At 53.8% G+C, this 25694-nt stretch overlaps 3 protein-coding genes across 3 annotated transcripts; 2 read left to right on the top strand and 1 right to left on the bottom strand.

Moving 5' to 3' along the window:
* The first annotated feature begins 2010 nt into the window (after positions 1–2010).
* On the top strand, positions 2011–5406 carry HOXC11 (homeobox C11). The gene is made up of 2 exons (XM_017501858.2): positions 2011–2884; positions 4143–5406. The coding sequence occupies exons 1-2, from the start codon at positions 2203–2205 to the stop codon at positions 4373–4375; spliced, it is 915 nt and encodes a 304-aa protein (XP_017357347.1). The 5' UTR covers positions 2011–2202; the 3' UTR covers positions 4376–5406.
* An 8660-nt stretch (positions 5407–14066) lies between these two features.
* HOXC10 (homeobox C10) lies at positions 14067–19184 on the top strand. The gene is made up of 2 exons (XM_017501859.1): positions 14067–14933; positions 18079–19184. The coding sequence occupies exons 1-2, from the start codon at positions 14183–14185 to the stop codon at positions 18354–18356; spliced, it is 1029 nt and encodes a 342-aa protein (XP_017357348.1). The 5' UTR covers positions 14067–14182; the 3' UTR covers positions 18357–19184.
* A 3512-nt stretch (positions 19185–22696) lies between these two features.
* On the bottom strand, positions 22697–24842 carry LOC108284902 (atherin-like). The gene has a single exon (XM_017501868.2). The coding sequence runs from the start codon at positions 23544–23546 to the stop codon at positions 22980–22982; it is 567 nt and encodes a 188-aa protein (XP_017357357.1). The 5' UTR covers positions 23547–24842; the 3' UTR covers positions 22697–22979.
* Between the last annotated feature and the right edge of the window lie 852 nt (positions 24843–25694).

A 25694-nucleotide genomic window follows, 5' to 3' on the forward strand; every position in this document is an offset into this window, starting at 1 on the left:
GTTCCTATCATTGTTTGGGGAGCATTTTGCCTCCAATAAACTCGAATTTAATGAGGTCAGTGCAAACCCCATTAAAAGCCACAGTCCATAGTTCCCCACCATTGTAATTAAAAATGCTGGCCCAGCTCACCCTATAAAAAGGGCTGGGGAAAAAGGAAACAACAGATTTTCTTTTTGTGGTCCCTTCCCGACAGAGAAGCCTCACACTTTAGCAAAGCCCAAATCTAGTTCTTCTTTGCTTCAGTTTAAGATCTGACCAGAACTAAAGAAGAAGCGCCCAGCATTGAGTAGGTAGGCGGGCGCCTGAGTCCTATCCCTGAATATTCCAGAACCACCCCGAGAATGGGACCCATGGTGGAGGCAGACTCCACCCAGGTGTCGCTGTAAATGCTGGGGAGGCAGGAGGGCTGAGGAGGAATGGATTTTAGAGGTTACATATGGAGATAAGCTACATTTTTTTGTGTCCTTACTATCTGGTTTGGGAGCCACAGCACCTGATCATGTTCCATGAAAACAAATCCAGTCTAATTTTTTTAAGTGGACACTAATTTTAAGTAAGGGTTATGGGTGTAAAGAGAGTTTGGGCTATTTTTTGTTTTCCCTGAGTGTGCATTGGGCTGAGCCCTTAGGGGCTTTGGTTCTTCCCCTCCTTCCCAAGCAAATCATGCCCTGGCAGCTCCTCTTTGGGTCTAAGGTTGCTTTCAGCTCATGCTGGTTGCTTTTGGCCCCTTGGACCGTTCAGTAAAGTGATTTTCAGCCACATGTGTCCTGTGGTGCTCGGAGGGATGGAAGGCAAGGGGTTGGGGATGCAGAATCTGGAACTTACTTCTTGGGCTACAGCTACCAAGGAGGCTGACAGACTTGAAGGAGAGCAGGGAAGGACTGAGAAATAGGAAGGAGGCACTAAGATCTGGTCACAGCCCCAGGGACAGCAGCAGGGGGCTTTGACTAGGGAGTGGCCCCTGGCCCTGCCCTGATGCCATAGCATCCACTGCTCCTTTCCACTGTCCTGCTAGTCTCTTCTGGAGACCCATACCTGGCCCCACCACCCACCTTACATTCCTTGCAATCATCCAAGGATAAGAACCCCAAACCTAGTCCCCCCACCATATTCTTCCTGGACCCCGACACTAGGCTTCTTTTCAACCCACTAGCTGAGGCTGAGTCGCTAAGCCAAAAGGCCCTGACATAGAAGATACATGGCTCTCATTCCAATCCTTTTCTTTGGGGTTTGGGATTTGAAAATCCACAGTGGATGTAGCTTTCTTCACATTGATTGACAATAAAGGCAGGCATGAAATATTCACCCAGCGCCACTCTCTCATACTAAATATTTAACACAACATTAGAGAAGGTTTTTCCCAGACTTCGCCAGGCACCGGCTGGGCGGCTGGCGCACTGCTCACCACTCGTTTATGACTAATCCGACTCCCTAGCCAACGGCAGCACAGCAAGCCAGACAAAGTTGGGACACTGGCTTGCAGCTGGGCTGCCTCACCTTTGGGAAACTTCAGATACTCTTCCAGGAGTCTCTCTAAGGACTCCAAAAAGGTAGTCTTGACACCCAGCTCTGGCCAGGAAAAGAGCGGACTTCTTCAAACTCTTGTGAACAGGCGATGATTCTGCAGGTTGGAGGGGTAAGAGTCCCTGAGATTTAAGGGAAAGGATTCACTTCTCTGGGGAAATCAGGCAGTGGGAAAGAAGTCCTCACTCCCACCCTTCTGGTGCTGATCACAGGGAGGAGGCAAGACCCCCATACGTGAGAGCCCTCCTCCTTCCCCCAATCCTGGGGGAAAAAAGAGCAGCAGCTAGAAAAAAATACAGTTACCCCCTCCCAGCCACCACCCTCGCCCATCCCACCGCCCACCCCACCCCAACCCTCTCTCTCCTCCTTTGCTCGGGCTGTGGTATGGAGAGAAGGGGAGTGACGAGAGAAAAACGAATACAAATCTGCAATTGATTTTCATAATGTTTCTGCGGTGTTTGCAAACCAATCGCCTGAACGTCCCCGATCTTACCTAAGAGAGAACCCCTCCTACGTCTGCGAAGTGCTCCGAACTGATATATGACAATATCTACTTTGGATCACGTGCTCGGGGAGAGAGACTAAGACGGATAACGCGTCATCTCGCCTTCCCAAATTTTCCCCCCTCGCTACACCGGTCCAAAACCTCCATCCGGAGCCGGCAGGAGAGGAGAACGATGTTTAACTCGGTCAACCTGGGCAACTTCTGCTCGCCGTCGCGCAAGGAGAGGGGCGCTGATTTCGGCGAGCGAGGGAGCTGCGCCTCCAACCTCTATCTGCCCAGTTGCACTTACTACATGCCCGAGTTCTCCACGGTCTCCTCCTTCCTGCCCCAGGCCCCCTCTCGTCAGATCTCCTATCCCTACTCTGCCCAAGTGCCCCCGGTCCGGGAGGTCTCCTACGGCCTGGAGCCATCCAGCAAGTGGCACCATCGGAACAGCTACTCCTCCTGCTATGCGGCGGCCGACGAGCTTATGCACCGGGAGTGCCTGCCTCCTTCCACCGTCACCGAGATCCTCATGAAAAACGAAGGCTCCTACGGCGGCCACCACCACCCCAGCGCCCCGCATGCAGCCCCCGCCGGCTTCTACTCCTCAGTCAACAAGAACAGCGTCCTGCCTCAAGCCTTCGACCGTTTCTTCGACAACGCCTACTGCGGTGGCGGCGACGCGCCCGCCGAGCCCCCCTGCTCCGGCAAGGGCGAGGCCAAGGGGGAGCCCGAGGCGCCCCCGGCCTCGGGACTGGCGTCCCAGGCTGAGGCGGGTGCCGAGGCGGAGGCTGAGGAGGAGAACACAAATCCCAGCTCGTCCGGTTCATCCCACTCTGCGGCCAAGGAGCCGGCCAAAGGAGCCGCCCCCAGTAGGTAGCAGCGGCCGGGAACGGGCGGGCAGCGAGGGAGGGAGCGAGGGAGGGAGGGCGAGAGCAGGGGGGAGGCCAGGGGAGCAGGAATGGCCTCGTGTTTTGGGTCAGTCCGATTTTATGTGGAGTTTTATAAGCATTCAAAGGATTTTATTATAACCTACAAAGCCCTCTCTCCCAACGACTCGACTTTTTACGATGGAGAAGGGGTGGGGAGGGAGGGAAAAGGGCTCTTTGGAAAAGCCGGGTGAACCCCCCTCCCCCGTTATCTCCCTCGGTCTGTGAAATTTTTAAAAGCGCCACCATTGCGGGCGATATTAACTTTGATCGTGAACTTAGAGGAGCATTTAAAGAAGGATGGGGAGCCGGGCTGCCGGGGAGTGGGAGGGAGGGGAGGGGTGGAGGGGGAGAAAGGGGAGGGCGAGGGAAAGACAGGGAGAGATCCACAGAGGGGGAGAGGTGGGGGAGAGGAGCAATGGAGCAGAACCTGAGACCGGGGAGGCAAGCCAGGGCCCCTCCGATCCTTTTAAAAACTATTTTTGAAAATGCTGAAACTATGTGCTTGCGGGTCCTCGAGCAGAAACCCAAGTAACCTTGGGGTCAGCGGCGACAGGAGAACGGGGAGAGGCGGCTCAGGGCTCCACTGCACTCCAGGCGGGGGTCTAGGCGTTTCTCCTGGGTCCGCGGCCTCCATGCCGGCCTAGAACTGCGACGTGGAAGGCGCGGCCCCGCGGGCGTCCCGGGGCGCTAGGGCCCCGGAAGCGGCTCTCTGGAGTCCCGGTGCCTGCTGTCCGGCTTCTTCCCCGCCTCTCCACTGCTCTCGCCAGATCTCACCGCTTCGCGCCAGTTCTCGGCTTTCCCCCACAGATTTCTGAGGGAGGGGGTGGTGGGCTTTCCGAACCTCTAGAAGAGCTGCGCAGGAAGGGCCTGAGGGCCGTGGGGAGCAGGCAGGGGGTCCCCGAGGGGACGCACGTGGCCCCGGCAGCTTTCCTCCCCTTCTATACCCTGTCAGCGGCGGCTCTGGCCTGAGGACCGGGGACGCTGTCGCTCAGTGGCCTGGGGTCGGGACCCGCTAGACCTGGCAGGGGGTCGAGGCTTGCCCGGGCGCCGGGGCCGCAGGAGAGGCGGCCGCCTGGCGGGAGGGCTGCCAGCGGGGGCTGGGAGAAGGGCCGCGGAGCGCTGAGCGGGCTTGGGTCGCCCGGGTCTCACGTGTCTCTCTCCCCCCTCTCCTCGAACTTGCCCCCTCCCCTCCCTCCAGACGCCCCTCGCACCCGCAAGAAGCGCTGCCCTTATTCGAAATTCCAGATCCGGGAACTGGAGCGAGAGTTTTTCTTCAACGTGTATATCAACAAAGAGAAGCGGCTGCAGCTGTCCCGGATGCTGAACCTGACGGACCGACAAGTGAAAATTTGGTTTCAGAACAGAAGGATGAAAGAAAAAAAACTGAGCAGAGACCGGCTGCAGTATTTCTCGGGAAATCCGCTGCTGTAACCCGCAGACCGGGCCCTTTTGGGGGCAGGGGGAGGGGAAAATTATTTTATTTTATCTTTATTTTTTATTTTCTAAGTCGTCTTCTTTCCGCTGGTGGAAAACTGGACTGGGCCAGGGCTGGCCCCCACCGCCGTGGCCGGCACTCCATTCCGGAACCTCCTGGACCCTCGGCCTGACTCGCGCTGTGGGACAGGGACCGGGCCTGGAAAGGGGGTGAAGGGAAGTGTCTGATGCACGGCGAGTGAACACCGTTGGCGCCGAGGCCAAGACTTTTATTTAAAAGAAAACACACCTCGGCGACAAGGTCTTGCTGCTCGGATTGGGTGGGGGAGGGGCGACAGTAGTAAGCGCCTGAGCCGAACAATCCTCAAACTAAAAGCCTTCCCTTGCCCAAGTGAAAAGATCCGCTAAGACAGCCTGTCTGCCAGCGGAAATTTCTCGGGCTCCCCACTCCCACCCCACCTTGCCCCACTCCTTAGGGGGCAGCTAAATGTGATCCTGCCTTGCTGTGAAATTTCCGTACCTTCGACCTGGTGTTAGGTGTGCAAAGTCCGTGTCCTACCTCCGTCTTCGCCAAGGCCCCGCCCGAGCCTAGTTGTTCTCCCTGTGAATGTGTAGAACCTTCCTTTGAAATTTCTTAATCGGTGCATTGAGGTTTCCAAACCTTTTTCGAAGCAGTGCCCCACTTCATGGATTTATAGCTATAGTCTATGCAGTTGTTACCGCTTTTTTTTTTTTTTTTTTTTTTTTTTCTTTTTTAAGAAAAAAGATTGGGGTGGTGGAGGCAGTAGGGAGATGGGATTGGGCGCCTCCCCCGTGCTGGGGCCTGGATTTTTGTAAATAAGTTTCCCAAGCGTTTCTTTCCATCTGGAGGGGAAGGGGGGATGCCCCAATGAGATTCGAGTCACCCATCTCTCTCCCTGTGCGTGAGTGCATGTGTCCATGTGCACTCCCCACCCTGCTCCCATCCCAGAGGGATTGCTGTGAACATTTTTTTGGTGGCAAATAAAGATAAATTTCATTCTGTTCAATATTATGATTTTATTTAATCCTTTTATTAACCCCTCTCCTCTTAAAATCCTCCATCCTCCCAAGGCAGCTGCGGAGGAGGAGGCAGGCGGGCAGAGCCCAGCGGGTGAGAACAGGCACACTGAGGTGAGGTAGGCCAGTGCTGGCCGCACGGGCCTGGAGCTCCTGTCTGCTGGCAGGGCCAAGAGTATGGCCATAGTTTCCTCAAGCTCTCAAGCTGAGGACATTCCACAGCTACTCTTAAGCTCTCCTTTCTCACGTGCAGCTCGAGCTGTGTCCAAACGCCCAGCAACGGCTTTCCGTTTAAGTACACGTTTGTTGTGGAGTTAATTGTAACCATCATCGAATTTAAATTTATAGGAATTTTTTTGGCTCCACCACCCTTCTGCCAGATGTCTCCGTCTGTCGCAGTTAAATGTGTAGTGTTGAGGGTAGGGCTTTTTTTTTTTTTTTTCCTCTATGAGAAGTCTGTATTGGAATTTTTATATACTGTTTTTAAGGAAGGAGGGGACAGAAGGGGAAACCAGCCCCCTCCCTCTCCTCTCCACAGCTCCTGGGGGTGGGAAGGTGGGGCCTGGCTGCTTTCCCTCTGGCACAAATGGCCAGGCTTTCCCAGACACAACAAGACGCCTAGGCTGGGGCCACCCTGATGTTTATACATTGGGTATCCCACAGTAGAAAGCCCCAGAGATTTGTTTTGTAGGCGTTGGCACTGGGGATGGAGATGACCTGTGGGGATGGTCACCATAACCATCTATATTTGCGCATGTTTCTTCTGTGTAAAGATAATCATGGCCCTTGTAGTGCTTTCAGTGAGGGCACTTCATTGGTCTCTGTTTCAAATTCGTTATTTGGGGGCAGACATTCGGGACCAATTATCTCATCTTTTCCCCCTCTTTCTGTCTTTGTATAATTCAAAGAAAATATTTTTGTTGATACAATTTTGTTGGATGAAAGGAAAAAGCATCATGACTATCAAATCTAGGTTCTGTCATTTTTGATGGTAGGAATCCCTGCAGCTTAGGCATCTGAATCTTAATTTGTAAACGTGGATCGTGAGACAAGGTTTGCAAACTAGGATGTATATGCAGCCCACAATCCTCCCATGTGCTCATACACCCACATTTTATTTGACTCAGTGCGCCTATAGGCACAGATGAGAAGGAATATTATTGGTATGCTTTGTCTGTTTTATGGAGTAAACCTGACCACATGCACATCTAGAGCTTGTGTCTCTGTGGTTTGTGATCACTGGCAGTCTTTGCTGATTGTGAGCACAAATGCAACTGAGGGACCTCTGTATGTTTGTGTGTGTGTGACACTTCTTAGGATGATGTTTATCCACTGGCCACATTAGGAAACATTAGCCTGCTGGTCATGTTTCCTGGAAAATTAGGATAGAAGAACCTATTTATAAAGCAAAATATTAACCTCAAAATGCCTCCTGATTTTGGAGAAAAATAGTTAAAACCCGCAGGTAGTACTTTCTCTGCAATGTGCAGTCCAGAAAATGTCCTCAACTCCAGAAGAGATTTCTGGTAGATGAGAGGAGAAGGTCATCATGAAAGAAAAACAAAGGCTTCTGTGACCCAAGCCAGGAACCTGCCAGTCCTTGGTGACCCTCTAAAAAGGGGGGAAATGGGGTTTTTGGCCCCCAAACAAACCCACCTTCGGACTCCCAAGATGCCCCACCCCCCTTGCAGGTCAGGGGCACTCTGGGCGCAACCTCTTGGGGTAATCCCCTCCAGCCACAGCACTGCCCAGGAACAAAAGATCCTCGTCTAGACGCTGCCATAAAGCACCCCCCCCCCAACCACCCGCGTCTCTAAACTCAGTTTCATTTCGACCTTAACGACCCAGTCTGGCCTGTATTAGAATCCGCTTCCGCCCTAAATAGTAAACAAACCTGTAGTGGAGGGTCTTGGCTCTCCCCACACCCCAGATCCCCACCTCCTCAGTCTCTTGCCCCACATTTTTCCTCTTTTCTCCAGCCTTTCTCAGTTCCCAGCTCCCCAGTTCCTTTCCTCCCCACCCTCCCCCCCCCACAGTAAATAAACCTGAGGCCGAGTTCAAAGTTTCCCGGAGCTAAGGAGGAATGTTGGTTGTAAAAATCCAAGTTTATAGCGCACGTGGGAGTTTACAAGGGTATTAAGTGGTGTGGGCTGAGAGAGCACTCTGGGCTCCTCCCCCTCCCACCATGGGCTTTAGGGGTGCAGGAGGAATCAAGGGCACTCAAAATGAGAAATGGGTTTGGGAGTAGCCTTGAGTTTGGGATTTCTTTGTCACTCAGACTCTTAGATTGCTGAGCAATGGCGATGCAAGGGCCCTTTGTAAGAAGGCTCAAAATCCCTGCCAAGCACCTCTAATAGAAAGCCCCCTGGCTCTAGGTGTCCCAGATGGAAACATTGGGCAGCCCTGTTGGGGGAGAGCAAAAAGGTGCAAACCAGGTATCTGAAAGGTGAACAGAGTTGGGGATACTAGAGCCAGTTCTTAACCAGAGTGGGGAGAAACTACCTTGGGCTAATTTCTCGAGTGGGCTGAGAGCAGAGAGGGCTCTTCTCTTAAGGGCAAAGAAGAACTTTGAACTTCAAGGGAGTCAAGGGCACCACCCCTTCGCTTTCCCCGCCTCTCTCAGGAATCCGTAGGGCAATTGTTTCTGGGCCACTGTTCCCTGAAGGGGGCAGCCACTGGGGTTTTCTGGTGCCCCAAGGTTGGATAACGCTGTTTGCTAACCCCTCCCTACTCAGAGCCCGCCAGAACCAGTGCACGCGACTACACTCTTTATTATTCATATAAACCTTTAGAAAAGGCAACGCCCGGGAAGTTTTTATAACTTTGTTTGGCATAAAAATTTTACAAGATTCTCCATCCCTTTAAAAAAAAAAAAAAACTTAAAAGTTTTGGTCTTGCCATAGGATGAAATCTCAAGTCTTTGAGAGGCAAGGGAGAGAGGGGCTGAGGGGGGTGTTACAGTGTAGGGAAGGGAGCGGATGGAGCTGTCTTTCTCTGTCTAAGGCAAAAAGCCTTGAAGGTCTGAGTCAGTCCTACCTGAGGCCCATATTGGACTCAGCTTTGAGGCATCTTTGTACAGAGTCCTGTCCACTCTGCTCTTGAGTCACACTCTTACAGACTCCAAAAGTTGGGACAATATCGCATGTCAAGATCTTCCCTCATTACACCCTGTCGTTCTCCTGCAGGCACTTTCTCTCTCTCTGTCTCTCTCTCTCTCTCTCCACACACACACACACACACACACACACACACACACACACACGCATTTCTGCACGCTCCCCCTTCTAACCCACTGCACAAAGCAGAGACCCATAACCTTGACTCAGACTGCTGACTGGGGAGGGTCTCTGCACACGCAGCCCTGCATGCCTGCCTGCCGCCTGTGAAGTCAACAATGGGTTTGAAGAAAGAACCCAAAACACCAAGAAACTCCTGCCAGAGGCTGGAGTGGTTGCAGGACCAAAGGAGACAGAGGGCCCGCAGGGCTGCAGTCCAGGAACAGAGAACAAAGGCAGCCATGTGGGAGATGGCCTTGCCCATGGATGACCCCCGGATCTGCCCCTCAGCCTAGGACTGACAGAATCCCACTCGCTCATTTCTCCTGACTCCAGCCTTGGGAGCACCAACTGGGCTCACCTTTGGAGCCATTTTAATGTTTCAGCTCCGGAGGTCAGGACGGCTTCTCCAAAGGTAGGCCTGGTAGACAAGGCTCCTTTGGGGTGATGGAAGTGAAGATGTACGATCCCTGAATCCTGGCACTTCAAGAAGCCATCAGCATTAGTGTGAATGTGCCCCAGAATCCGATTTTTCCTCCCGTAATGACAACTGCTGGGGCCTGGCCGCTGGTGGCTGGCAGCCCTACACTTCGCCTTGTGAGGTGGAGCTGAACTAAGGCTGTAGGCGGGAGAAGGTCAACTCCAAGCCTTAGCAGCTAGGCTGGGGAGGCATGCGACGGAGCCTGATGCTGTCCCCTTCACTAAGCCCAGGACGCCAGAGAAAAATAAGAAAGCTTAGGAAAGAAAGTCAAGGGGAAGGAAATAATTGGCGAGAAAAAAAGAGCAAAGATTGAATTGTATAATAAAGAAGGAAACGAGGAAATGTGGAAAGTAAGGAAGACAATTGAAAAAGGATTGGAAAAAGAAGGAAATAATGTATTACAGGGAGAAAGGAAGAAAGAGAAAAACAGAAAGACGCAAATCAAGAGGAAAAAGGACAAAACAAGAAGGAAAGAAAGAAGAAAGACAGAAAAGGGGGAAAAAAAAAGAAGGGAAAGGAAAGCAAACAGAGATCTTTGAGAAGGAAATTAACCGGTAAGAAAGGATCGGTATTTTTCTCCGGAGCAAGCCAGCCCAACCACAGCCCTGACTCGCTAGAAACCTGACACACTGGGGCAACTTAGAAGCAAACCATTAAAGTGGGGAGCAGGGCCTGCCCCCTCAGGCATCTTTCCACCTGCCTCCTTCCCCCAAGGCTTCCCTCGGAGGTGTCTGCAGTCTGGTTTCAATTCAGGGGACAAAAATTAAATAACTGGCTAGCTTCAGCAGGGCCAGGAAGCAGTCAGGTTGGCGCGGGGTATCAGGCTTTGGGATTCGGAGATCTCAGACAGTGCTTTGGGTAAAAGTGAATATTTGTGGCTGTGTACACACATTTAAGTGCAAGTTAGACATGTGTATAGATGCTGAGCTCCGTAGTATCTGTGTGCAAGTGTGTACAATGTCAAGATGTGAGAGATTCTGTTGGCCGAGCTGTCCCAGAGGCTGTGAGGACCAGAGCAGACCAGAGGCCCCGCTAAGCGTCCTCAGCCTCCTACCTCTCTCTAGTACCTGTTTGTAAATATTTTACTTTTCTGGGTCTCTGGGCATTCTGAATTTTGCCTGGAATTTCCCTGCTTTCAATTCAGCTGGGGCAGAGCCTGGTGCTAGTGAAGAAGAAAAGCAAATCTTTTCCACAAGTTTTAGGAAGAGAAGGCTTTATCTTGGCCTCCAAAGTGAGAGGAAAAATCCTGCAATCTCTGGTGTGATTCTGTTTTCTCTGCTTAAAAAGATTTCAACACACACACTTTATTTTTCTTTTATTATTTAACCCCAAAGGGAAAGACCTTTTTCCTTTTTCGCTTCATCCTCAAAATTTCCCAGGTGACTTTCTTAACCTCTTGGGGAAATTCTGATCATTTTTGCTGGTGAATCCAGGGTGCTCCTGGGGTGTGTTGAGGGCTACAGCCAGGAAAGTAACCAAAGTCCCTTTTTGTTCATTAAGCATATTTTCCTTCTGCTTTCATGTGGGGACCCCTAGCGCCCCAGCCCTTGGGCTGCCCTGTGGAACCCGCTGGATCCTCCCGGAGTATTCACGGAGCTCCTGAACCCTCCTCCTCTGCATTGCTCACAGCCCCACAGGCGGAAGGAGGCCCAGCCCCGTCCTTGCTGCCTTTCCAGGATCTGGGTACCCAGGAAGGGTGAAAGGGGCCAGGGCACTGGGGTGGGTGGGATTTGTCAGGAGGAAAGCAAAGTCTGAGCCCCATTGTGGCCTGCAGCCCTGAATTTTCATGTTCCCAAGTTGAGGTAAGAAGGGGGAGCCCCAGACCTAGGCGTAGGCACAGGTCTCTCGGCACTCTGGGAAAGTTGGGGAAATGGATTAATAACAGTCCATATGTGGGTGATTCTAGCAACACAGACTTCCCCTGGATCCCAATTCAGTTGCCAAGGGCACAGGCCGAAGGGTCTTGGCCCTGTGGGGCAGGGAGGTGGGTGCCTGGCAGTGGCGGCAGGCGGGGTGGCTGTGGCGGCCCGCATGCCTTTGAACGCCAGGCCCGGACAATAGGACAGGAACAGCCTTTGCTCGTGGCCTCAGGAAAGACCGAGCCCAAGGGGGCAGGGCTGGGACTCAGACCCGCACAAATGCTCCCTTCGCCAAGTTCCAACACTCACTTTTTCCTTCCTTTTACCTCCACTGAAGCAGAATCCCAAAGTCTGTGAAAACCCAACAAGTTATTCAGGTCTGCGTCCGAGCGGGCTCTAGTTTAACAGCTCCGGGTTTTCGTTTATCTTGCGTAATTAGAGGCAAACATTTGTCCCACCGGGGGTCCCACTTAGGCTGATGAATTTGATTTCTTTTTTCATTAATGAGCCGTGTTTATCATACTTCTAATTATTTCAACTTTAAACACTATTCGTTCTTGTGAGGAGGTGGGAGTCGAGGCGGGAGGCTCCTTCTCCCGGGAGTATTATTTTCATTAATAATGGCAAGGATTCCGAAGCGACTCCGTCCTCTCCCTTGACTAAGGTGAGAGGTGGGCTTGGAGAGAAGTTGGGCTGGTGGGCCCCCGAGGCCGACGGCTCTGCTCCCTTTCTGCTGGTTCCCCAGGTTACGCCTTGGGGCTTGTCTGAAATTTATCTCCTTCACCCCCTCCCCAGACTTAGCTCAGACCCTTTGACGCTCTTCCCTGCAAACCTTTCTCTGATCCCAGCCTGGCCTGGCTGGCCTGGGCAGAGGCTCTGGCAGCTGCCCTGGCCCCCAGCTACTAACATTCAGAGGAAAAAAAGGAAAGGCTGAGGTGGCAGAGGGGCACTTGGCCGTGGGGAAAAGGTCCCACCAGACTCCAAAATGGGGGGTAAGGGTAGAGAACTGGGACACTAAACTCCTGGGAAAAGCACACCAGGCAGGAAAATAAAGAAGCCGTGAAAGAGGGGGGAGGGAACCCCCAAAGCCATATAATTCTCAATTGCTTTGGTATTTAATTTCATCGTCCCATAAATGAGGAAATATCAGTTCCCATACTAAATTTTTATTCCTGGCTGATAAATATGACGGGAAATTTTCGTTGGGTCCTCGTAAAAGGGAACGGTTTCGATCAAACTGGTGGGGAAAGACTTATGCAGATAATACAAACAGAGTGGCCATAAAGTCTCGCCCGTTTCCCGCGGGATGGGCGGTGGGACAAATGGCTCCCTGGATTGACTGCTGCCCGGACTGTCCCAAGTCTCGTCTGGGGCCTAAACAGCCTAACCTTGCCCTGGATAACCCCCATGCTGAGGCCACGGTGACCCTGCAAATGAAAATACAAAACCATTCCATATCTCCGCTGGCCGGTCCTGCAAGCAAATCACACACTCTACATTTCCTTCCTGTTTTCCCGAGGTTCAGGAACCCCTGCGTCTTCTCTCTCCACCCCTGATTGGGGGGATTCCGCAGATTTCTTTCCACAGTCTTTTAGCAGCAGCGGGCTTGGGCCTCCCTGGAAGCTGTCTAGCCTCCTCACTCCTCCATGCCAGGGCGCTGGGCTCCAGTCCTTTCCCCGCCAGCCTCCAGCGCTTCGGAAAGTCTGAACCCCAGGATCTGTCCAGGGAAAAATGTGGGGCGACCGGAAAGACAAGTTGTTCTGCAGATTCCGTTTCCTGAGGAAGGGGTGGAGAGTTTAGTTCGCTTTGGAAGAAGGCGATGGAGAAACGGAAAGAGCTGTTTGAAACATACGGTTCCCCTGATTTCTTCCTTTTATTTAAAAACAACCACAAAAATAAACTGGTCTGTCTTCTTTCAAACATGCTCCCAGCCCATTCGCTCTGTAAAAGACACTTCTCTGGGTCGGGTTTTGTTGCGTCTTGTATGCTGGTTTCCCGTGTGATACGTGACTCCTCCAAACTGGCCGAGGTTCCGCGGGTTCCCTCTTTCTTCCCCGGAAGATTCCCTGTTTTAGTGGGGGCAAGGTCAAGCGGAAAGCGAGGGCCGCCAGGGCCTGAAGTAAAGCAGCCGAACCGACTCCAAGGCCAAAGCCTTGCGGGGCCCTGAGATGGTGACCCAGGAGCCGCCACCCTGCCAGGCCCAGGCTGCAGCTCCCGGGTCGGGGATCGGGTGCCTCTGGTCTCTGGCTTCCTCCTCCCCCTACCCCGCGTCCATGCGGAACCTCCTTTCCCTAGCAGCCATGAAGTGACCGTGACCCCCTCCCTGGCCCTCCCCGCAACCCCCACAGGGAACTTGCAACTCCACCAACCTCCAGCGCCTCGGCCCCCAAGCTTCCAGCCCCGAGGGCCAAGCCCGAGGAATGAGGAGGCGGGAGAGCAGAAACTTTAGTCCTGTTTGGGATTCCTTAACTTTTTTCCCCTTTCTCTGCTCATCCGATTCCCCACCGCTCCCCCCCAAAAAACTTCACCCCACTCCCACCCCCAAGGGAAGAAGCGGGGGCAGGGGCCGGGGAGATGAAAAAGGGAGATGAAGAGGGGGGAGAAGTACCTGGTACGTGTCTCGACCTTTTAATTTGAATTTGACTGTTTTGAGCCCGGTTGCCTCGCTCTCTCCCTCTCTCCCGCATTTTCCCCCTCTCCGCCCCCTTCTCCCCAGGAGTTACAGGCTGGTTCCCGGGTAAACAAACCCCACTCTCCCCAGAACCCCCACCCCCAACCCTTTCCACCCCTCTACCGCCCCTGCCGCCCGGGGGACGCTTCCTTTGTTCGCGGGGAAGGGCTCCGATGCCCCTACCCCGAGGCAGCTGCTAGGTGGCGCTGTTACTCCACTCTGCGCGCTCCGCCTGCCGACAACTTGACCCCGCTGACGTCACGGCCGTCTGAATCATCAAGGCCATTTTCAAATCCCATTGGTCTAGCCGTCACATGGTGAGAACCGAATGCACGGATAATTATGGAGCTGATATTTCCCCCCTCCCCTTCTTCTTCCTCCCTCCCCTCCAACCGCGCCCCCCCCTCCCGGATGGGGGAAAAAAAAAGATGTCAGCTCCTCCGCTGTAGTATTGCTCCTTAAAAACCCCTCTCTCTGAAAATGACATGCCCTCGCAATGTAACTCCGAACTCGTACGCGGAGCCCTTGGCTGCGCCGGGCGGAGGAGAGCGCTATAGCCGGAGCGCAGGCATGTATATGCAATCTGGGAGTGACTTCAACTGCGGGGTGATGAGGGGCTGCGGGCTCGCGCCCTCGCTCTCCAAGAGGGACGAGGGCGGCAGCCCCAGCCTCGCCCTCAACACCTATCCGTCCTACCTCTCGCAGCTGGACTCCTGGGGCGACCCTAAAGCCGCCTATCGCCTGGAACAACCTGTTGGCAGGCCGCTGTCCTCCTGCTCCTACCCACCTAGTGTCAAGGAGGAGAATGTCTGCTGCATGTACAGCGCAGAGAAGCGGGCGAAAAGTGGCCCCGAGGCAGCTCTCTACTCCCACCCCCTGCCGGAGTCCTGCCTCGGGGAGCACGAGGTACCCGTGCCCAGCTACTACCGCGCCAGCCCGAGCTACTCGCCGCTGGACAAGACGCCCCACTGTGCCGGGGCCAACGACTTTGAAGCCCCTTTCGAGCAGCGGGCCAGTCTCAACCCGCGCGCCGAACATCTGGAATCGCCTCAGCTGGGGGGCAAAGTGAGTTTCCCTGAGACCCCCAAGTCCGACAGCCAGGCCCCCAGCCCCAATGAGATCAAGACGGAGCAGAGCCTAGCCGGCCCAAAAGGCAGCCCCTCGGAGAACGAAAAGGAGAGGGCCAAAACTGCCGACTCCAGCCCAGACACCTCGGATAACGAAGCGAAAGGTAAGGCTGCCTGGGCCGCGGGCGCCACTGGGACGTTCGGGCACTTGGTCTTCGCGGCCGGGGAGGGGGGCAGGGGAGAGGGTTGGGCCCAGGAGGCCCCTGACGATTTCGGGAATGCGACCCGGCTTGAGACTAGTGTCTGCTGAGCTCCAGGCTGGTGGCGCGTCACTTAGCTGGGGAAGGTAAGCGGCGACTTGGAGGTGCCGGCCCGGCCCCGGCCGGGGGTGCTAAGGCGCAGGCGGTGCGCACCGCGGGCAGCCTGCAGTCGCAGTGTGCTGCCCGGGAAGGGTGGCTGCTTCTGGGCGCGTGCTGACTGTGCTTTGCTTTCTCAGTGCTGGTGTCCTGGGGAGCTGATGTCCCCCAGCTCAGGTCAGAGGCTTGCAAAAAGCTTAAAATGGCGATCTTGGGCCAGGGACTAGAAAAGGCTGGGGAGATGAAGGGTTCCTCTTTACTGCGTTTTCCCAGTTGAAAATTGTTTCCTGCGAAACGAGATTTGTTGTTTGTGGGTCTGAATTGTGCGTGCGGTTTGGGCTCCTGCGGCTTTTGGCTCCGCCGGGGGCCTTGGGCAGCGAGGCTGGGGCCGGAAGAGGTGGAGGTGAAGGGCTGCCTGCCACGTCCCTCCCTCCTCCAGATGCCTGGCTTGGATGGCGTTGGAACAGGGCATTTGGAATGTTGTAAGTTTTCTGTTTCCTCTTTTAATTTTTTTCTAGTTAAATTATCTTTTTTCATTGGTTTCCAAAAACAGCTTACAAATGAGTGGTTGGGAAATTTCTGTGTGCGTGGTAAGAGGTTTTCTCCTGAAAGAGAATGTGGCTTTGGTTGGATTTCATTGTAATTTTGGTTGGAGGGAGAAAGCCCAGCCAGAGTTCAAGCTCAGGGTTCAAGATTCATTTCTGCTGTAGGAGCTGGGGGCCTCCAAGATCTTTCTCTGACACTTGGGGAAAGAATGTGGAGGAAACGGGGGCAGGGGAGGGAAGACGACGGGAAACGACTTTTCCTGAAAAGTTGGAGAAAAGAGAATCAGAAAAAGGCCCAACCAACGGGGAAGAATAAACCTGTTCCCCACAACACTGGCTACTGGCGACAATATATGAGGGGCTCATTGGGTGTAAAGGTAGATGAAATATGGAGAGCAGAGCAGGCTGGGGGCGGCCTGGATCTCCTGGTGCTTTGTATATGGATGCGACGCACACGCATGCCTACGGGCGACCTGTGTCACACTCACACACACCCATATTGCATGCTCCTCGCACACTCACGCATGCCCGCTCACACATGCACAAGCACTCTTTTGGCGGGCAAGGGCAGAGCGTCATCCTCTTGAGTCTGCAAAGGTGGCCTTGGCAAATCAGCCCCGTAGAGACACTGACTGAAGATGAGCACGGGTGTGTTCCTGAGGATGAGGGGGACAGTGAGGTGCCCACAGCCTCAAAGGCTTTTCTGTGGCACGTGTACAATGTGAAGGTTTTCATCTTATACCCTCTCTACAGACCCTGAGCTTGGTTAGGGAGCAGATTTGGGGCAGGAAAAGCTGCATTCTAGCCCTACCAAAAGCAAAGTCAAGGTTAACAAGTTCACCTCTTAACTCGACCTGCACCCATTCCCACATGTTCTCCTTTTCCTCTAGCTGTCCCCACAACAACCTAATCCCTCCCACCCCAAGGAATCCCTCTTGCCCTGTACCCTGTCTGTACCCTTCTTTCCCCTCCTCGTGTTTTGGTGTCTCCACCAGGCCAAAGGCAAGAGAGCTTTTGGCTAAACTTCTCCATTTATAATTTCTCTTGCCCCCCCCACCTCCAAATCTAACAACCCCACTAAGAAATTAAACAGGACATAGTTAGATGTGGAGAGCCTGTAAACAATCTGGCAAGAAGCTGCAGGTGCAGAGGCAGGAGAGAAAATTAAGGATATTCAGATTCTTTAGACTGCAGCCTCAAGTTTGCATTTTTGGTGTGTTTTCTGGTTCCTCTTAGGCCACTGCCCCCAAACCACCCCCATCAAGATAAGATCCAAGAACCTGACAGCCTCATTTGGCATAGGGAGGAGAGAGAGCTCAGAGCCATCAGGAGGGTCCTTTGCTGGGTGCCCTCTTGGGTTTTTGGACTCTGTGTTTTACCCTTAAAAAGATGATCAGGTTCCCTTCTGCTGCTTGAGAAGCAAGGCTGGTCCATTTCAGCAAGAATGTGTGTCAGGGAGAGGGGCTGTCAAGATCATGGGAAATACACAGTATTCTATAGTATCTCCTTAATAAATAGACACGTGTACATATCTATGGGTGTGTACTTACGTGTATAGGTGTGTGTATCTCCACAGGTACACATATGTACTTGCAGGCATACATATCTATGTATGCACAGACTGGGCAGGGGGTTTCTAGGAGGCTGCATTTCCTCAGGATATGTCTCTCCCTTGACCTTAGATCCCTTGGCCAGGAAAGTTGTTTGAGAACCCCTCGGGATACCCCAGCTCTGTTTCCCCTGACCTCTGCTGCTCTCACAAGCTCCCCTGCCTCAGCTACACATACCTGGGGAAAATTATTAAGAGAGGAAGAGATGGCAGTGAGAGACTTAAGGAAGCAGAGTCACACTGTGGCAGCTCAGGTTGGGGTCAGAGCTGGGGTCCCAGTGTAGGGACCACTGCAGTGGCCTCTGGCCACAGATTCTGGAACAAAGTCCCTCCAGTGAGTTGAAACAGGTCAAAGCTCCCTGGGAATTTCTCTGTGCTGTAGGTGGACTCTGCTCTGGTCTGGGGCCTGGAGAATGCTTTTCCATCTGGTTGGATTTTTCCAGACCTGGAATGGAGCAGAGAGAAGGGGTGACCTGGCAAGATTTAGGGAATCCGCCAGGGTCAGCCAGCTGGGGGAAAATGAGGGTACTCAGGATCTTTTAGGTTAAGGTGAACTTGGGTAATTTAAATATAATAAACACTTGGAGGCAAGAACTTCCTCGCTTTATCTCCCTACGTCTAAACCCCAAAGCAATTGTAAGAACCCTGAGCCTAAGAGGACCCCACAGCCAGGCCCCTGGGGCAAGAGCAGCTCCCCTGTGCTCCCTCAGCCACCCCACAGCAGGCTGGCAAAGGCTGCAGCACTAAGAGGGTTTTCGTCTTCGAGGGATACTTATGTAAATAATGTTATTTTTAACAGAGGAGATAAAGGCAGAAAACACCACAGGAAATTGGCTGACAGCAAAGAGCGGAAGGAAGAAGAGGTGCCCCTATACTAAACACCAGACGCTGGAATTGGAGAAAGAATTTCTGTTCAATATGTATTTGACGCGAGAGCGCCGCCTGGAGATTAGCAAGACCATTAACCTTACAGACAGACAAGTCAAAATCTGGTTTCAAAATCGCAGAATGAAACTCAAGAAAATGAACCGAGAGAATCGGATCCGGGAACTGACCTCCAATTTTAATTTCACCTGAGCGCGCGGCCTCTCCTCCTCCCTTCCCCCTCCTTCCTTTCCCCGCCCCTCCTCCCTTTGTGCCTGGTGATATTTTTTTTTCCTCCCTGAGTATAAATGCAACGCGCCTGCAAAAAAGGCAAAGACCTCAGACTCTCCTTCCAAGGGACCTATGGTTCGTGCTTCGAAGATGCTTCCACTTAAAGCATGAGAAATGGGGTGCCGGGGTGTGGGGTGTGGGGTGTGCCCTCATAGATGGGGGTGGGAGTGTGGCTGGTGTGTGTGTCAAACCCTCACTCACCCACGCACTCACACACAGCATTCTGTTCTCCATGCAAAGTTAAGATCGAATCCACCCGCTTGAGGGGAAAAGAGAAAAAAAATTAACCAGAGAGGGTCTGTAATCTCGCAGAGCACAGGCAGAATTGTTCCTTCCTTGCTGCATTTCCTCCTTAGAATAATAGACGTTTTGGAGAGTTCGGCTAGTGTTCCTGTGTTTGTCGTAGCACCCAGAGCCTCCGCCAAACCCTCTCCATATCTTTACCTCCCAGTCGCTCTGAGAATCTGCTTGAAGTCTCGTATTTGTACTGCTTTCTGCTTTTCTCCCACCCCTCCCAGCACCCCACGTCCTCCATCTACTAACATCTCAGAAATTTCATCCAGAGGAACAAAAAAATTAAAAATAGAACATAGCAAAGCAAAGACAGAATGCCCCCCCCCCCAATATTGCCCCGTCCCTGTCTGGGAGTTGTGTTATTTAAAGATATTCTGTATGTTGTATCTTTTGCATGTAACTTCCTTAATGGAGAAAAAAAAATCCTAATAAATTTCCAGAATCATAATCCTCAAATGGGTGGTTTTTTGTTTTTAGTGTTTTTAGCGACACCCCCTCCCCCGAAGAGGCTGAGTGTGTGGATGTGTGTGTTTTGTGTTTGACTCATCTCCTAGAGCCTTTCTAGAACGTCTCTTGGCGGGTTTAATGTAAGTGAGAGACCATAACGTTGATTTAAATATTATCCAGGTGACCACAATAAGTCAAGGTCATAAAACAGTAATGTCAGGACGGTCTTGGTGCGCGCGAGAGGTGGATTTTATGATCTGCAAATATAATGTGGTGCTGCAGTAAAAGATGCATTTAAAGGTGACTGGAGGAGGGAAGAGGCAGAGAGCAAACTGCAATCTTGAGGAGCAGACGGATCTGATTGCCCGGGGTGCTGTGCAGGGCACACCCCACTGCTGCTGGGGGGCACCCCAAGAACCCCCACCCATCCAAGGAGAGGAATAAACTTAACCGCTGGAGGGGCAGGAGGAGCTCAACCCCCCCAACCTCGACAGCAGCTAACAGAAACGCCAGCAGCAGCAGGAGGAGGAGGCAGCGGCAAGGTAAGAGAATCGGTTTCTTGTTCTTCTCTTGGCGGCGGAGTGGGGACGAGCGGTGTCCCCAGGTGCCCGGCGTGCAGCGGACAGAGCCTGGAGCAAGGTGTTTAGGGCATCCGTGCTTGCCGAGAGCCCAGGCTTTCCTTGTGGCCGCTGGCAGTTGAGGGCAGCGACTGGGAGCTCCCTCTCCTCCCCTCCCTGGCCCATTGCCGTGGGGGTTCCACAGTTAAAGGGATAAATTGATGGTTTTTGGCTTCTTTATCTTTTCGGGCACTTTGGGTCTCCTCGAGGTCGACATTCCGGTCTAGGTGTTGCTCAGTCTGGTCGTCTGTTGGTGGGGGAGGGGGAGTACAGAGGATTGAAGCTTGAAGCTTAGGTTTTCCTGCTTTTTGCTGGTTTGGGTGTGAGCCTCGTCCAGGCTCTTGTTCCCTGTGCTCCCTGGCTGCAGGGCTTTGCCAGGCAAGTGGCCTGATTGGAAGTGGCTCCAGAGCACAGGGCTGTGATTCAGTCGCCCATATTCGCTGAGAAGCCTAAACCGAGCTGAGAGAGAGCGGATCAGAGGAGTCTAGGAGGGAAGCGCAGGAGAGCCAGATGGACAAGACAGGGGACCCAGCTCCAGAGTGGGAGGAAGATCCAGCTTCCCCCAGGGCCAGGGCCAGATGCAGGGGAATAACTCCACTGCGGTGCTGGGGGTGGGGCAGGGATTTGGCAGCTATCAGTCCCATTTTACCAGATTTTTCCTGAGCGATTTGCTTAGACCAGAAACTAATGAAGGCAGTCAGACCCCCTACCCACCCAGCAATCCAAAGTCTACTCTCGAGTCCTTAGGGAGGTTGTGGGGGCGGAAAGGGGGACGGGGCTGAATTTCTTCCTTCCCCAACCCCCTTCCCTTCTCCTCCGGATAGATGCAAAGCTGAATCTCCCGCCCTGCTTGCTCAGCTGATCTGTGGCTTAGGTAGTTTCATGTTGTTGGGATTGAGTTTTGAACTCGGCAACAAGAAACTGCCTGAGTTACATCAGTCGGTTTTCGTCGAGGGCCCCAACCCACCTCTCCCGCTCCTATCCTCCCCAGTGGGACTGCCCCACTGCCCCCTCCCAGGTAGGGCAAAGTGGGTGCAGACCAAGGAGGGCAAGCTGAGTGGGGCCGCAGAACAAGTCTGGAGAACCCTGCTTTATTCGATCCTCTCCTCAACCTGTCCCAATCCCTGTGACTAAGGGAGAGGAGTTTTCCTGCAGCTATTGTCTCCTGGGCCCAGCTGATGGAGACAGACAAAGAGGGTCCAGCCAATTCCAAGGAAATTCAGGAGTTTGAGTAAGAGGTGGCCTGGTGGGCCAGCTCAGTTGGGCAGCAGGGTGGGGCAGAGTCATTAGCAGAGAGAGGAGCACAAAAAGAGAAGAGGGTCTCTGGCATGGCTAGCTTCTCCCACCTACTACCTCCAGGCGACTGGAGATTCCCCTTAGAAAAGTGGGGTACCTGGAGGTCCCAAGAGTTGGGGAACTCCGAGTGCCTGCCCAGCCATTTTCCTTTCCCCTTCTATAGCTCCATCTCCAGGGGAAAGATCTATTTGGGGTGTTAGTAGGTTAGAGGAAAGCCATCAAGTCCAAATAGAACCCCTCATACACGAACATGCAACTGGGAAACATCAGGGCAAAAACCTGACTCTGGTCTCTGTTGAGTCATCTGTGGCCCGTAGGCCTCAGTCTCTGTGTCTGTGACTGTCAGGCAGCTGCCTGTCTTTGCACTCTGTGGAAACGTCTGGGTGAACTGAGGCTGCCCGTGCCCACCATTGCCATGTTGGTGGAAAGGTTGTTGGCTGATGCCAGGGCGAGGAGGGGAGGAGAATGGGGTAGAGGAAAATCTGAGCAGTGAGAAACTTTGCAAAGCTTCTTCTAATCCTTTCTGCCTCTGGTTCTTCAATTCTGGCCCTGGTTGCTACACAGAAAGTTCTCAAAAGAGGTTTCTTTGCCTTCGGGAGAGGGGGGAATAAATGGGGGAAGGGTTAGGAAGACTGAGGAGACACACCCCTGTTCACAGAGATACTGGGGAAAAGAAGCCAAAAGAAAGAGGTCAGGTTCTTGGTTCTATTACTTTGAAATTATTATGATTATTAAAACATTATAAACTTCTAAACAGGGAAACAAAATTATGTCCCTGTAACAAAATATATACATGGAGTTCTATATTCTCACAGTCCTCTGCTGGGAGGGATATATGTGACCTTGTATTAGTATAGGGCTCTGTGCCTATCTGTCTGCCCTAGGCTCTCTTAAATACCCTATATATATTTATATGCGTACACATTTATTTTTTCTCTCTCTCTTATGCAAACATTTATTTTGACTCTCAAAGAAGCTGGAGGAGAAAATGGGAATAGAGCTTCTCAGTCTCCCTAGCTGAATTGTTGGTCTGTCTGTCCCCCATCCCTTTGTGGGAGAAAAAATTTCTTCTCTTGGAGAGAAGTATTCAAACCTCTCTATGGCTCCCAGGGAAATGGGGAAGTTTCCAGAGAGTCAGGCCAGCCAGTGGGAGGTAAGCAAGGGGCTCCCCTGGTTTGGGAGCTCCTAGAAGCCTCTGAGTCTTCAGGCTGCCCCAGGCACCCAGTCAGTCGGGGTGAAGGGTGGCCCAGGCAGGGACTGGGTGCTCAGGAGCATTTGGCTTGGAGATAGTGTCCCTGATGGGCCGAAATTCACCAATGAACGACGTCTGTGCTTTGGGTCTCTGTGTCCCCATTTCGGTTTCAGAGCTGTTGGGCTTATGGGTAGGAGGTTATAGAGCCAGGGGTTGAGGTGTCTCCTCCCCAAATCCGGAGAAATGGAGCGAGGTCTCACAGGGCCAAGGTGAGGGCCAGTCTGGTGGTCAGAGTCCACCTCCGGCCGTGGATCACGGCGAAGGCGATGGTAATTATTTATTCGCTTCGCTAGAAGGGAGTCTTCAGAAGGAACAGCCTGAGGAAAAGGGAAAAAATTATCTCTCTCGTCTGCGGATATTAAGATGGATTTTTATTTCTTAAAGGACCCTCCCCACCGAGAGCGCATAAGCGTAAACTTAATATATGCTCCGCAGCCCAACTCCAGAAATCGCAATAAAAGTTAAAACCTCCCCTACTGGTTTTTTTTAATTATGATATGGGAAAGAGGAGCAGGATTTATAGAGCTGAACTCTCGGTGTGTGAGTGTTTGAGACTTGCGGGAGAAGGAGGAAAAGGCAAGAGCTCGCCAAGGCAAGCCTTGGTCTCTGAGATCTCTAGTCGGCTGCTGGGGCTCGGGCTTAGCCCGGAAGATCCGCTGTGGCCTCTGTGGGACCTGGCACCAGCCCACCGCCTAGCTCCGGCTCGGAGATGCTGCACTTCCCGAGAACAGGTGAAGGAGGCGGCGGCAGCAGGGACTGGGGGCTGCGGGTGGGAATGCCAGGGCTCAGGGCTTTGTGTGGGTCGTGCAAGGGGCGAGGTTCGAAGTCCTGGGCCGGGCCGCAGCCCGCGTGTGGCCCGGAGGGCGGCGTGGCCAGGAGGGGTGTCCGAGCCGGGCGCGAGAGCACCGGCAAGGTGGATTGTGTATGGACTTTGGCCGCAGACAGAGCAGAGCGGGCTCCCGGGCTGTGGCCGGGGGCGAGGCGGGCAACCGGATGTTGAGTCTGTAGGAAGGACCTTGAGGTCTGCTGGGTGTTTGGGCTGCGCTGGGGGACGGCGGCCCAGAGTGTGGAGCACGCGGCGCGTGGGGCGCGGCGGTCAGCGTGGGCGAGGCAGCAGGCCCCGCGCACCTCTGCAACTGCCTGGCCTTGTCCGGGGCGTCTGAACTGAGGCCGACCAATAGTCAGAGCATGAAAAATAAATGCCATAGAAGGTCTTTCTTTCTTTTCTTTTCCACTTAAGAGGTCCTTTCTTTTTTCTACCTTTCGGAGATACCTGGATTTGGTCCAGAGCAGGTTGCCCGCGGGAGGGCCCCGCGAGCGGCAGCGCGCGAGGGAGGGAGAGAGAGGGAGGGCGAGAAGGAGGGAGGGAGGGAGGGAAGGAGGGCGGGCGGCGGCGGCCGTGGTGGCCCGGGCTTCCCTCCCCAGGCGGGAGGCGGCTGCCCTGCAACTGTGGCCGTGGGGAGCGGAGGAGCAGGTAACGAAGGAGCTTCCGAAGCGGGATTGGACCAAGCCAGAGGGACCGAGTCTTCTGGGTCTCTCTGCCTGAGGCCTTGGAGGGAGAGAAGGTAGGGAGATCGGCGCTCGCCGGGCCTGGCAAAGAGGCTTCGGGAAATGTTGAACCTGTCTGTGATCTCAGGCTCACACTCATGTTGTGGGTCTGTCTGCCTCAGGAGATGCTGTTTGCCTTTCTGTCTGAGACGCCCCAAACCCTGGGCTCTCCTTCCCAAGGCTGGAAAAAATCGGGAAAATACGGCGGAATTTGCACTTTCATTCATTGGATTCGCTGCAACTCAGCAGGGCTGGTTAAGTCGCCCCCAAGTTGGAAGGGCGCTTTGCTTCTGTTTTCTGGATGCAGAGTCCTCTGACTCCCTCCGCCACGGGGTGAGTTTCCGGCTCCAGGTTCGCGTGTCGCCCAGAGGTTTGAGGCCAGACAGCTCGCAGTCGGGCAGGGAGGGCGGGGGAGAGACGAGCGGCTCTGGCCCCTTAATTGTACTTCGGACCCGTATTGTCTCTCCTTTCGCCACCTCCGCTTCCTCAGTCTGGGCTCCAAAGTCACTGCAAATTTCCTTGCGACACATACATCACACAAAAGATCAGGTAACAAGGCGCTCAGGGCCATTGGGGCTCCGGGCAGGGCAGGGAGCGGCTGTAGCTCTGGGGCGGCTCCCCCTCCAGCCACTCCCCAGGCTGGAAAGCCAGATCGTGTAGGGGGAGCCGGAAATAGCCCCGTTTGCTGTGGAGTGGCAGGGCGGGGGCGCCGGCGGGAATGCAGGGCCGGCAGGCCGTGGCGTTGAGAGGGCCACGTTCACAGGCCCTAGGGATTTCACTCCTGCTGGGCTTGGGGACCTGACTCCTGGTGTGTAGGGATCCCGGATACCCACCTGGGGTGGGGGCAGGACGCGGGTCTCCTCGCCGCGGGCCAGGAGAACTCAGTTTCTGCTTCCAGCGCAGGCCTTAGCTAGGAGGAGTTGTGTGTGGGTGTGTTTTTCCCAACAAAGAGGGATCAGGAGAGAGAAGGGGGGAAAGTAGAGGGGAACCGGGGAGGGGGCGGGGAGGGGGAAAGGGCAGTGGAGAGGTGAAATGAGCCCATTTCAGGGGGAGAAGGAAAATGAAAGCAAATGGAGTACGGCCTTCTCCGCGCAGGGCGGGTGCTGACGAGCCGGGAGCGGGCTCCCTGCCTGAGGCAGCCGGGATGGCCAGCTGGGGGCACCGGGAAAAGCCTGTTTTAAATTTAATCCGAACTTGACGGTGTGGATTGAACCGGAGGGAATTTAAATCACTAAAAGGAAGGCGCGGGGCAGGGGGAGGGGACGACTCTAACCTGTCTGTCTTTCTGTCTGTCCTTCCCACGGTGCTAGTTTGGTTGTGGCCGCAGCTGCCCAGGTTTCAGGTGATGGAGTAAGGGTGCCCCTCCCTCTCAGGGGTCTCTCCGGTGCCCAGTGAAGTCTTCTGGGGGCGGGAGGGTACTCTAGGAACCAGAGTGACTGCACAGCTGCGAGCTAAAGCTGGGGTTTCCCCCTCCCCAACAAGAACTCCCAGGGGCCTTCAGTTTCTCAGTTTGCCCCAGCGGCGCTGAGGAAAAAATTGAAGTGAGTGGTGTGGGTGAGGGGGAGTCTGGCGTATGGCAGAAGATTCAGAAGTAACTGAACCCCAGGAAGACAGAACTTCCTTCTTGGTACCCCAATATCCTTTGTGCCCCGCCCCCCACCTACAAACCTGGATTTGAGGGAAATCTGCAGGTCCGCTTCAAAGCCCTGGTCTGCCACCCCCCCTGCAAATGTGGAGAATGGGGGCTACAGGCCACATGCAGTTGTGGACCTGGGAGACCTCCGCCCAGTGGACTCCGGGACTCCC

This window comes from Cebus imitator, unplaced genomic scaffold (assembly GCF_001604975.1).
Source record: "Cebus imitator isolate Cc_AM_T3 unplaced genomic scaffold, Cebus_imitator-1.0 Scaffold285, whole genome shotgun sequence".
In the NCBI taxonomy this organism is placed as follows: Eukaryota; Metazoa; Chordata; class Mammalia; order Primates; family Cebidae; genus Cebus; species Cebus imitator.